This window comes from Myiozetetes cayanensis, unplaced genomic scaffold (assembly GCF_022539395.1).
Source record: "Myiozetetes cayanensis isolate MyiCay16 unplaced genomic scaffold, myiCay2020 scf1, whole genome shotgun sequence".
NCBI lineage: Eukaryota > Metazoa > Chordata > Aves > Passeriformes > Tyrannidae > Myiozetetes > Myiozetetes cayanensis.
In genome coordinates this window covers 39,730,880-39,743,089 of record NW_026086604.1, presented here as the reverse complement: position 1 = coordinate 39,743,089, position 12,210 = coordinate 39,730,880, and the positions used below count along the sequence as shown (strand labels likewise).

Genomic DNA, 12,210 nt, shown 5'->3' with positions numbered 1-12,210 from the left:
GCTAAAATATCTATAAAATAAGAATGTTTTCTTTAAAGAACTTGCATCAGATTTGGAAATGCTTTTTTTTTTTTTTACATATTTTGTGATGAAAAATACAAGTCTGTCATTTTGAACCTGAAGTCAGCCTCCAAGCACAGCTATAGTTTTGATCCTGAAAATTATTTTAATAAATGTCTCATGGCATGTGTTGAAGTGTGATGTTATGGAAATAAATAGATGCATTTATTTAGAAATTGTGGAATGAGAAAGTCTTTCAGGATTTCAAGGTTTATCATAGAAATATTTGAGATATATTGGTCCACTAGCTGAAGCAAAAAGGTATTTCATATGATTACATAAGTTGCTAAATTGTATGAAATACTACCTTTTTCACTGAGATTTGGGACAACACAGAACCACAAGAACCAGCATATCACAGAGATATTTTCATATGATTTATTTTTTTCCTAGAAAGCTAAAAGAATATGTGTAATGTTAAAAGTTACCGGGTATGAAAAACCAATAAGAAGGTTTGAGAATAATAAAACTGCTTTTAGCAATTGTCATTGATAAGCTGTGGAGTTGATTCTGTTCAGTTTCATTTTTCCCTAATGGAAGGAAAGCCTCTTTTCACATTACTTAGACAACTTCATCAGTGACAAAAATTCTTTGATTTGAAATACAGTGGCAATAAATTGATATATTTGCACACAAGTTACTCTTTTCTGATAATAATTTTGAGAAACATAAACATTAGAATAAAGAAACAGAAATAGTAGTTCTAGAAAGTCTTTTAAGAAATGCATTCTGTGGTGACTACCTTCTCTGGTTTTTCTTTTGCAGTGCAAGACGTATGCGTGTGTTTTGGAGAGTCATCTTATGGGACTTACCATTGACTTTAGCATGGGCTTTGTTTGTTTTGATGCTGCCACAAAGGTAAACTTTTAAGACTCATTTCTATAACACTATTATTATTCCTTGTTTTTCCTAATATTTTGAGATAAGTAGTATCCTTAAAAGCAGTATCCTTAAAAGTAGTATCCTAAAAATGTCCTCCTCTTTTTCTTAGAAACAGATCATCACTTGTCAGATTTCTCATGCTTTAGTTTAAATTCAGGACTGATTTCTAATTATGTGAGAAGTTGTGTTCTTTATGTGCTTGTCATTGAAAAATCAATACCAATATCAATCTGAAACAAGCATCAGATCTTGATTCTTTAATTTCACATGAAAGCCCACACTGATTGAGTTTGATGTTTCTTTTGCTGATATGTCCATGGTTTTGAGAAGAAATAATCTTGGTTTCAAGCTGATCTATGAGTTTTGAAAATAGCCTTCCATTCTCTTACTTCATGAGTGGTAGTGTATGCTATTATAGCAATTCCCAGTTTCTGTTTTAGATGTTTTTGTTCAGGTGTCTGTAAAAGGATAAATCAAAATAGTGTCGTGGTTTTGTTCTGGGTCAATTTGCTTTTATACCCCTGTCGTGGTTTTGCCCTGGCTCAATTTACTTTTACACCCCCACATACAATTACTATCAGTTGAGAGAAGGTTTATGCAGACAAAAAGAGACTGAATTAAAAAAAAGTATGAGTATTTATTATTAACAAACTAAAACTAAAGAATTATATTTACAACAATTCTACTTAAGTAAAAGGTATTATGTATTTACAGAAGATATTTCTCCCCCCACTTCCCTTTATATCAGTCCAAGGAGGAGAAGCAGTCCTTCTCTGTTCTTGGAATTCCAGCTCTCTCTCTCTCTCTAGTAACTCTGCAGCACTTTCGTCGCAGTTGGAACTTCTTTATCTCTCTCTCATTTTGTGTTGGCCTCCAGGGCTGGGCTTACCCCCCTCCTGGGTTAAAACCGAAGGCTGAGGGTTACCCAGGTCCTGAAGGGTCTCCTTCCATAGACTTGTAAGGGGACACTTGCTTACTATGGATCTTCTTCCACAGGGTTACAGGGGATAATGGTTTAAGAGTTCACCCCTGTTTCCCTATGGAGGTCCCTCCCCATGGGAGAACAGTCCTTGATTGACTTCTCGGCATGGGTCCAGTCTGGATCCCTTACTCGGATCCCAATATCCCACCTGAGCCATTTTCTGCTCCAGCGTAGGTTCTCTCTAGCACCAGCAGCATGGATCCCACACATGGATCCCAACATCCCTACCTGAACCGTTTTGTGTTCCAGCGTAGGTTCTAATACCCGTCAGGGTCATAAATCTTCAACAGCAGCAGCATGGATCTCTCACTGAGATCCCAAGCTTATCTGAGCCGTCTCGCTCCAGCATAAGCATCGATCCCTTCGAGGGTCACAAAGTCTTTAACAGGACTCTGCCTCATCTGAGCCGCTTTTACTCCAGCATAAGGCTTTCTCTCTGTTAAAGTCACAAATCTCTGGTGCATCCACAAGCTCCTCTGTGAGCTGCATGGGGGTCTCTTCACCCCAACAAACTTCTACAGGTGGCAGGGTTTTATTTTTCAGTCTTTACCCTGCTGAAGGGAGGGAGAGCGAAAAGGAGAAAAAGCAGCTCTCCCCCTTCGAACTTTTCTTCTCTCTCCTGTTGCAGCTTCAGCTGCCAGCTTCGACCTTGAAAGTCCTGTTATCTCATGGCTGGAATTCTTCTGCAGCGGTTTCTCGTCTAAGCAGTTCGTCTTTTAAACTTTTTTTTTCTTCACTCTCTCACAAGAGAGAAGGGAGGCTTCAGTGTTGCACCTGCCCCCCTCCCCAGCCCAAGCCGGGGAGGAGGGGGCCTTGGCCCTCCTCGGGCCCGCTACTCTTCTACATGGCTGCTGCTCCTAATTTCAACTGCGCCACAACCTTCTCTTCCGTTTTCTTAAAGATGTAATTAGCAAAGGCGTCACTGAACTTTTTGATTGGTTTTTTGTCCGGAAATCACCTGGACAAAACCATCCTCAGCCCCAGGGATGAGCTGGTGGGCAAAACCACGACAATTTCCCCCCTTCGCCTTTGCGAATTACATTTTAAGAAATTTTAAATTCTACAATAAACATATAATTATAAATAGACAAACTATAACTAAAAATTACTCTATTAAAACTTAAAACAACATCACTATAATATTTTAATTCTATTATTCTCTTTCTACTACAACCGCAGTACACATGGTCAGTCTACTTTTGTCTGCAGACTTTTCTTTCAGTTACTTCAAAATTATTATGGCCAATTCCTCACATGAGGCACTAAAAATGTTGGGGTTTGATTCAGTCACTGCCTTTCTGGGCAGTCTTTGCCCGCATTCTCCACCAAAAAATGTCGTGGTTTTGCCCTGGCTCAATTTACTTTTATACCCCCACATACAATTACTATTAGTTGAGAGAAGGTTTATGCAGACAAAAAGAGACTGAATTAAAAAAAGTATGAGTATTTATTATTAACAAACTAAAACTAAAGAATTATATTTACAACAATTCTACTTAAGTAAAAGGTATTATGTATTTACAGAAGATATTTCTCCCCCCACTTCCCTTTATATCAGTCCAAGGAGGAGAAGCAGTCCTTTTCTGTTCTTGGAATTCCAGCTCTCTCTCTCTCCTAGTAACTCTGCAGCACTTTCGTCGCAGTTGGAACTTCTTTATCTCTCTCTCATTTTGTGTTGGCCTCCAGGGCTGGGCCTACCCCCCTCCTGGGTTAAAACCGAAGGCTGAGGGTTACCCAGGTCCTGAAGGGTCTCCTTCCATAGACTTGCAAGGGGACACTTGCTTACTATGGATCTTCTTCCACAGGGTTACAGGAGATAATGATTTAAGAGTTCACCCCTGTTTCCCTATGGAGGTCCCTCCCCATGGGAGAACAGTCCTTGATTGACTTCTCGGCATGGGTCCAGTCTGGATCCCTTACTCGGATCCCAATATCCCACCTGAGCCATTTTCTGCTCCAGCGTAGGTTCTCTCTAGCACCAGCAGCATGGATCCCACACATGGATCCCAAATATCCCTACCCGAACCGTTTTGTGTTCCAGCGTAGGTTCTAATACCCGTCAGGGTCATAAATCTTCAACAGCAGCAGCACGGATCTCTCACTGAGATCCCAAGCTTATCTGAGCCGTCTCGCTCCAGCATAAGCATCGTCCCCTTCGAGGGTCACAAAGTCTTTAACAGGACTCTGCCTCATCTGAGCCGCTTTTACTCCAGCATAAGGCTTTCTCTCTGTTAAAGTCACAAATCTCTGGTGCATCCACAAGTTCCTCTGTGAGCCGCATGGGGGTCTCTTCACCCCAACAAACTTCTACAGGTGGCAGGGTAAAGACTGCGACGAAAGTGCTGCAGAGTTACTAGAGAGAGAGAGAGAGCTGGAATTCCAAGAACAGAAAAGGACTGCTTCTCCTCCTTGGACTGATATAAAGGGAAGTGGGGGGAGAAATATCTTCTGTAAATACATAATACCTTTTACTTAAGTAGAATTGTTGTAAATATAATTCTTTAGTTTTAGTTTGTTAATAATAAATACTCATACTTTTTTTTAATTCAGTATCCCTGCTGAAGGGAGGGAGAGCGAAAAGGGAGAAAAACAGCAGCTCTCCCCCCTTCGAACTTTCCTTCTCTTTCCTGGTTGCCAGCTTTGACCTTGGACACTCCGTTATCTCTTTGCTGGAATTTCTTCTGCCGCGGTTTCTGTCCAAGTAGTTAGTCTTTTAAACTTTTTTTTCTTCACTCTCTTACAAGAGAGAAGGGAGGTTTCAGTGCTACACCTGCCCCCAGCCCAGGGCCAGGGGAGGAGGGGGCCTTGCCCTCCTCGGGCCCGCTGCCTCTTCTACATGGCTACCGCTCCTAATTTCAACTGCGACACAACTCTTCTCTTCCGTTTTCTTAAAATATGTAATTAGCAAAGGCGTTACTGAGGTTTTTAATTGGCCTCTTATCCAGAAATTCACCTAGACAAAACCATTCTCAGCCCCAGGGGCTGGCCAGCTGGGCAAAACTGCGACACATAGTCTGTACGTCTCATCCATCAGCTTTTCCCATCAACCTTAAAAAAGCTCAGTACAAATGATGAAAGAGTTTGCTTTACCCAGTAAATAGTATGGCATCAATTTCTAGATTATATTATTGCAAGTCCAAATCTCAGTAAAATCATTGAGAGCCTGAGTATGTTGACAATTGCACTAATTGCTGGCAAGTACTAAAATCTAAGCAAGCTTTAGTGCTACTACTTGACACTGCTGTTATGTGAGAATGTGAAATTCTTTTAAGTTCCACTTCTCTTCAGTACCTGGTTTTCTTTGAGATGCTGCAACATTGCCACAAGCAATTGCTGAAAATGCCCTTTTGACTCCAGAATATGCTCTTTTATTCTATTTTAAGTCAAGCCTTCCCACCACATTACTCTGCTAATCTGAACCCTTTTATTCTTCCTACTCTCTTTTGTTGTTTGTTCGCACAAAGAGTCATAAATTTGAAATTCAAATACTTGTGTATGTGTGTTTCTTTTTGTTAAGCAAATAGCCTTGAATGATTCATCAGTGAAATGGGACTATAAGTTTAGAAAGTATTACACAAAAAATCAGTGCAACAGAATTAAAACACAGTGGCTCAGTGAAAAAAAAAAGTGAACTTTTCCTCACCCTTCAATAATATTTTATATATGTAATACATAAATATGTTAGGCATTAGGAAGTGTGAGATGAGGATGGCAATTGCATTAGAAGAGAAACAATACAGTAGAAAGCAACATAATCTCTTGCCAAGTGACTGCTAGAGTTAAAATTGCCAAAAAAGCCACAGGGAGAAAACTTGTCTAAAATCTGTTCTAAGTGTGTCAACAACATTTTAATGAGTGCCTAACAGGAAAAGTATTACGCAGTCTCCATCATTTTATGGAAAGATGAAAGCTGGAGTTTTCTTAGCCAAAAATTTACTCAGATATCTTTGGTATGATGTCGACAGGTGTAAGTTGTGTCTATGCTGGAATGTTCTTCAACAATATTGCTAATCTGACATATACTGAATCATAAACTAGACATATATAGTCACAAGGGCTAAAAGTATTATTTCTTCACATAATGACAGAGTTCATATGAAGCAGGAAATCAAAATCTATTTTCCAAGAAAATTCTGAGAAAACAATGAAAAATGGAAACAAGTTTTCAGGACAAGAAAAACATGAATAAAATTTAAATTAAATTGTCTATGATGATGATCACCATCATGGCTAGGTTTCTCGAATGAAGATTTGGGAAGGGCTCTACCCACGCTTGCTACAAGCTTGCTGATGGCTAAAAAGGCCAATGCATGATAGACAAGCCCAGATGCAAAAGGCACAGAGGAAAGACTCCCCAGGTGATATTGACAAGACGTGATTCTTGAAATTATCTTTATCTTATTAAGATTTACATATACATTTGTAGGTTCAGACTGTACTCAAATCCTAATAAGTGTCCCATGAATTCAGATACTTACTGTTAAAGACAAAGACATTATTTAAAATTTCATACTTTTCATGAAAAAGATACTTACATTTAATTCTTTATAAGTAAAAGCTTTTACTATAGTAAAAACTCTCATCTTTTCACTTCCAGCAATGGGGTATCCACAGCTTCTTGGGGCAGCCTGTTCCACTGACTCACCACCCTCATAATAAAAAATGTCTTCCTTATGTCCAGTCTAAACTCTACCCTCTTATAGTTTAAAAGCATTGTCCCTTGTCCTGTCACTGTAGGCCTTGGTAAAAACCCTTGCTCCATCTTTCATATGATGAAAATGATTTCATCTTTTAAGTGTTGAACCCCTTTAAGTGCTGAAAGGCAGCAACAAGATCTCCCTAAAGTCTTCTCTTCTCCATCCTGAACAGCCCCACATCTCCCAGCCTGTCTTCACAAGAGAGGTGCTTCAGCCTTCTGATCATCTTAGTAGTCCTCCTCTTGTACATGTTCACTTCTGTTGTTATGGCACTGCTCATACTAAATTCAAACACTATTTTTGGGTAGAGCTTAACTCAAGGCCATATTCTATAGACTTCAGAGTTCGGTGTCAGACTGCACTGTTCATTCAGTATGTTTCTCACTTCTCACAGAATAACACTGCAAATTCAAAATGTTTTAATGAATTCAAAGAAAGTCTTGAACAAGTACTTGGAGAAAAAATTTAATGGATATCATTAAATCCTTCATTATTATTATTATTATCATTATTTATTTATTTATTTATTTATTTATTTATTTATGGCACTTACAGCTTTCCCAGAACACAAAGATCTTCATAAAACAAACTAGTTTCTGAAGCAAAGTAGTTTCTGAGGACACCTGAGAAACCTTGTCATATTTTGTTGCAGTGGTGTCTTCAGCGTTGTGCTCATGGTATTTTAAGTTTTTTTTCTTAGTCACTAATGAATTGACTGTGAAATGTCTTTAAAAGTGCATATCACTAATAAGCTAAGTGAAGGAAGCCGAGTTCTTTAACTCATGATTTTAACAGTTATTTAGCTCTTCAAATATTCCAGTTATGTAAGCAACAATATTTAAATTGCTTCTTTCTCTTACTTTTCAAGTAGGTTAATAAGTTTTGTCCAACATGACAAGTTGCAGTAAAAATTTCACAAATGTTCTAAACCCCAAAGTCACTACCAGTTTTCTTGAACAAGCTGTAGAGGGTAGTGACTCTCATTATTTTTATGGTTTCCAGACAAAAGCCATGCAACCCTGTGTGACTTGTTTCCTTGCTTATTATTTAATCTTTTATATAATACTTAACTATGTAAGTTAAAATTAGTGGTTAAAAACTGTCGTCTGTGCTAAATGTGTTTCAACTCAAACACATCATAATTTGATAAAAACATTGTTTCTGTGTTTGTAGAGATGGATGATAAATATGAGTACCCAAAGTATTAAACTGAGTTATTCAGAACAAAACTGTACTGTGATGTGATTATAACAGCACTGACATAAATCATAGCTGTTTCTTCTGCATAGTCCCTGCTTTCTCTTATTCATTTTCTGACTGATAGCTCTTAAAGTCAACAGTACTTCGTCATTTAGAGTATTTGGTATGTTGCTCTATTACTATTGTTGTTTATAACAAGCCATTGTAATTTCCTGAAAGGAGAACAAACTAGATCTTTCCAACATTTCAGAAAATAATATCTTAATTTAGTTAAACAGTTTGTAAGATACCAAATATAATTTTGGACACAAAATAATTTTTCTCCCTGAACCTTAAAAAAATAGCAACAAGTATATTTGTGCCCTTGCTCTTCTATATCATTTTCCAGAGCCAAGGCTCCCATGCAAGATGTCATCTCTTTTTATTAATAACAATGTATGGTATGAAAGAAAACTGTGAAATAGAGGCCAAGCAAACACTGGCAAATGTTTGATTATGTTTATTTCTGTAATGTAGTCTTTCATTTGCAGTAGTTATATATATATGTGTATATATATATATATATATATATATATATATAGGATTTTTTAGGTGAGACACAGTGTGCGCGGAACTGACCCCACCCTTTAATCCTAAGGTTCATCTGCCGGGGCCAAGCGAGCTTGGACGGTGGCAGTGAGGTCCTCCGGACGTAGATGGATTGCCTTTTTACAGGGTTAACGAGCTCCATCTGCCCAGGGAGTGTCCCTGACCAGAAATCAAAGTTATATAACTGGTGTCAAAAGGCTCCTGCTTCCTGTGTTGGCATACGTGGAAGTTTAAATCTGATCAATAGGGAATTTCCCCACAGCATCTCTTCCACTGGGAACTTCTTCATAAAAATGTCCACCAGCTTTAATGTAGTGTCATTTACTTTATTTGAAATACAGAAAACTTACCTTGTTTGTTTGTTTTTAAACTATGAAAATTCTAAAAATAAGCAAAACATTAGTTTGATCCAACTTGACCTTAGAAGTTATAAACTGAATTTTACCCTAGGTCATTTTTGCAGCATTGTGTATCAATCTCTACTTGAGAAAACATTTTTCCCAAGTCCTGCACAATTACAGCACAGCAATTCAGGTCCTAGATTTGTCTAACATTAGCTAGCATACAGACATCAATGTTTTAATGAACAAATATAACTCTTTTGGGGGCAATTTATGTTAGGTATGGACATACACATATATTCTGATAAGTATTTATAAATAAGGTTTTGCAGCTAATATAGTCACCTTAAGAATTAATATGGAGAATGCTAGATTTTACAGAATAACAAGATGTGTACAAAAATTCATCTAAATACTATTCTGAAAGTGATCCAATGTATGAAACTACTTACTCAAGTAGCATTTAATAACTTATTTTTAACAAAAAAAAAAATTTACTACACTTAAAGTGTATGGATGAATATACATAGACATGTATGTTATGTATCTTTCTGTTCATACTGACATTCATTTTTTTTTTTCTAAAATATGCATGTTTGCATCATAACTTCTATGAATAATATATATGTTTGTGTAAATATACATTGCGATATACCTACCTGTGCAAAGTGCTATGACTGTACTCCATCACATTTACTGCTCATTAAACCAGCAGTCAAAAATATATTTTTGTCAGAAGAGAAAAAAAACCATCCCTCGTAGGACCTGAAAATAAATTAAGGTGCTGCTGAATTATATGGTGGTGCTAGAACAAAGAAACAAAAAGCTCCATAATGACCAACAAGGCTCATATCAACAAAGCTCAGTGTACCTGTCCTCTGTTCTCTTGCAGAAACCTTGTGCACTTCATCAAAAAAGAGAATACACTGTAAACAATAAACAGCATTGCAAATATATTTAATTTGTTTTTCATGCTGAAAGACTACTAAATTTCACAGAGCAGTAGTTCTCTGAATTTCTTTGGGAAAAAAATCCATGTTTTCTTGGAATACATACCTTAAGGTCTGTCTCTTCATTCAACTAATATACATATAGGATATTGAAATAAAACAGCATGCAAAACCCCTCTTGATACCCAAAGTTCAGTAATAGAGAAGGCAAAAGGAAACTGGAGTTACTTCAAGATGGAGATTTAATGATGTAACTCTTGTGAAAATGTACTTTTTCCATGCTCAGAAATTGAAATGCTGAACAAATAGCTACTATTAATATAAGCCATTAAGCATGGTTCATACAGTTTTATGTTTTGTGGTAGGTCATCTGTCAGTACCAAGTGAATAAACTGTACTCTTTTAACATTCTATGCAATTTCAGTAATGGACAAGAACACATTTTTATAAGGGCTGACTTTCATGCATTTTTCCTTTGTCTCATTTTCGTTCTTTATCCTCTGTGTCCTCCCCTGCCTTTCCCTTTACAGTTATAAAGCTGCAGCAGTTGACAAAGGAAATTGCCTTGGACCATAATTCTTTTGTAGTAAGGCACTCTCCAGAGATTGGTAACACAGTAGAACTGAGCAAGAACAAGATCTTAATCCTACTCAGTTCTCTTCTGCTGCTATAAGTCTGGCCAAAGTGCCACTTTGCAAGAATGCAATCCTTCTCAATTAGCTGTGAGACAGACAAATTAAGGTGTATCCCATGTGCCTGAAGACCCAATTACTTTTATTTTTGAAAACAAGGACCTACAAGGCATCTGCTCTTGATGTAGTTTGACCTGTAGGAGTTTTGCTTGTTTTAGTCAGAAGACAAACAACATTAGCTTGAAAGGTGCCCACTGAAGTTTAGCCTAATTCTCTAATATATATAATATAAAAATTGTCTTAAAAACCTAAAAGGAAGAATAATTCAATCAGTCAGAGTATCAAGGAAAAGGAGGCAGTGTTGGAAAAATACAGCTACAGCTTTTTGAAGATGCAAAGGAAAAGACAGCAAAGGGATATGATGAAACTATAGTTCAGAAAGAGACCTCTGACATCCTTTCCTTAATAAAGATGGTTTCTTTGTTTCCTCCATCATTTACAGGTGGTCTGAGATGTAGCTTTCTAAGCATTATAAAACACTGACAGATTCTTTCATTTTTTTTCCAAGTATCCTATCAAAAGCCTAACTTCTTTTGCTATTACGTAATAAAACCTGTATGATTCATGTCAATGAAAAGCATAAAGAAAACCTGTATTTCAGAGTCATAGAGTATCCTGAATTGGAAAGAATCCACAAAAATCATCAAAGTCCAACTACCGACCCTGCACAGGACAGTCTCAAGAAACACATCATGTGCCTGAGAGCACTGTCTAAACACTTCTTGAACTCTGTCAGGCTTGGTTCTGTGACCACTTGCTTGGGGAGCCTGTTCCAGTGATGAGCCAGCCTCTGGCTCAGCCTCTGTGTGAAGAACTTTTTCCTAATATCCAACCTAAACCTCCCTGATACAGCTTCATGCTGTTTCTTTGGGTCCTGTCATTGGTCACCAGAGAGAAGAGACTGGTGCCTGCCCTCTCCTCTTCCCTAGTGAGGGATCTGTAAACTGCTGTGAGGTTTCCCCTCAGTCTGCTCTTCTCCAACTGAACAAGCCAAGTGACCTCAGCCCTTCCTCATGTGGATTTACTGGCAGGTGAAATGATACCACTATAGTATGTGGTGCAAACACTATTGCCGAAGTTTGTCAAATGTAAATAGTCTTTCTGGAAGAACAGGTTTGGTCCACAGTGCATAACCCAACACAGAAGAGGCCAGACTGTTAAGTAATATATTGAAGGTAGTTCATCACTGAAACCATAGAACAAAAATTAAATCTCTTCTTATTGGAGATTCCTATGTTGACAAAATACAGCTTTTCTTTCCTAATGTCAGTGCAAAATACCCTCTATATCCTTCCTAAGTCATATAGCTATCACAGAGCCATGGACTAGTCAGACACTCACATTTCTATACATATTCCTTGGTAAGTAAAAATACAGTCACCTTTTTATTCTGTTCAGGATAAAATAACTCCTTGACCCAAAAGAAAACCCATAACTAACATTTGCAGTCATAGCCTAAACTGATTATGATATATAATCCCACATTTCTGATGCCATTATCTAGGTGGCAAGTGATCTTGCCTGATGTCGATCTCATCAAAGTTGTGTGTGGTTTAGGCCAGAATTTTGGGAAGGAGTAGCAAACTGACAAATAATATGAATAGGAAGGTATTCTCTAAGGTCCCTTGCAGAATATGTGTTCTAGATTTAGCACTAATGCTAAAAATAGAAGCAAAATAATTTTCTTCATTTGTATGACTGTGGGAAACATCAGCAAAGTATTACAGGTATAGAAGTCAAGAGCTTTTCTTCCATGTGTCATTTATGTATTGCATTTATGTCCCAAATAAAAAAAAATATGCAGGCAGAGAGCATCTT

General features: G+C 37.5%; 1 protein-coding gene across 7 annotated transcripts in view; it reads left to right on the top strand.

Moving 5' to 3' along the window:
• Nucleotides 1-12,210, top strand: part of SNTG1 (syntrophin gamma 1) — a 340,195-nt gene that overhangs the window by 308,273 nt on the left and 19,712 nt on the right. Inside the window, exon 17 of one of the 7 annotated variants that reach the window (XR_007630406.1) lies at nt 826-916. The exons of 5 other annotated variants lie outside the window; for them this stretch is intronic. Coding sequence is in view for 1 of the 2 variants with exons in the window: in XM_050328333.1 (XP_050184290.1) it covers nt 826-918 (93 nt within the window). In the remaining variant the exon portion in view is untranslated. Of the gene's footprint in view, nt 1-825; nt 919-12,210 lie in introns of those variants that run through there. One more of the 7 variants, XM_050328333.1, reaches the window with a different exon arrangement.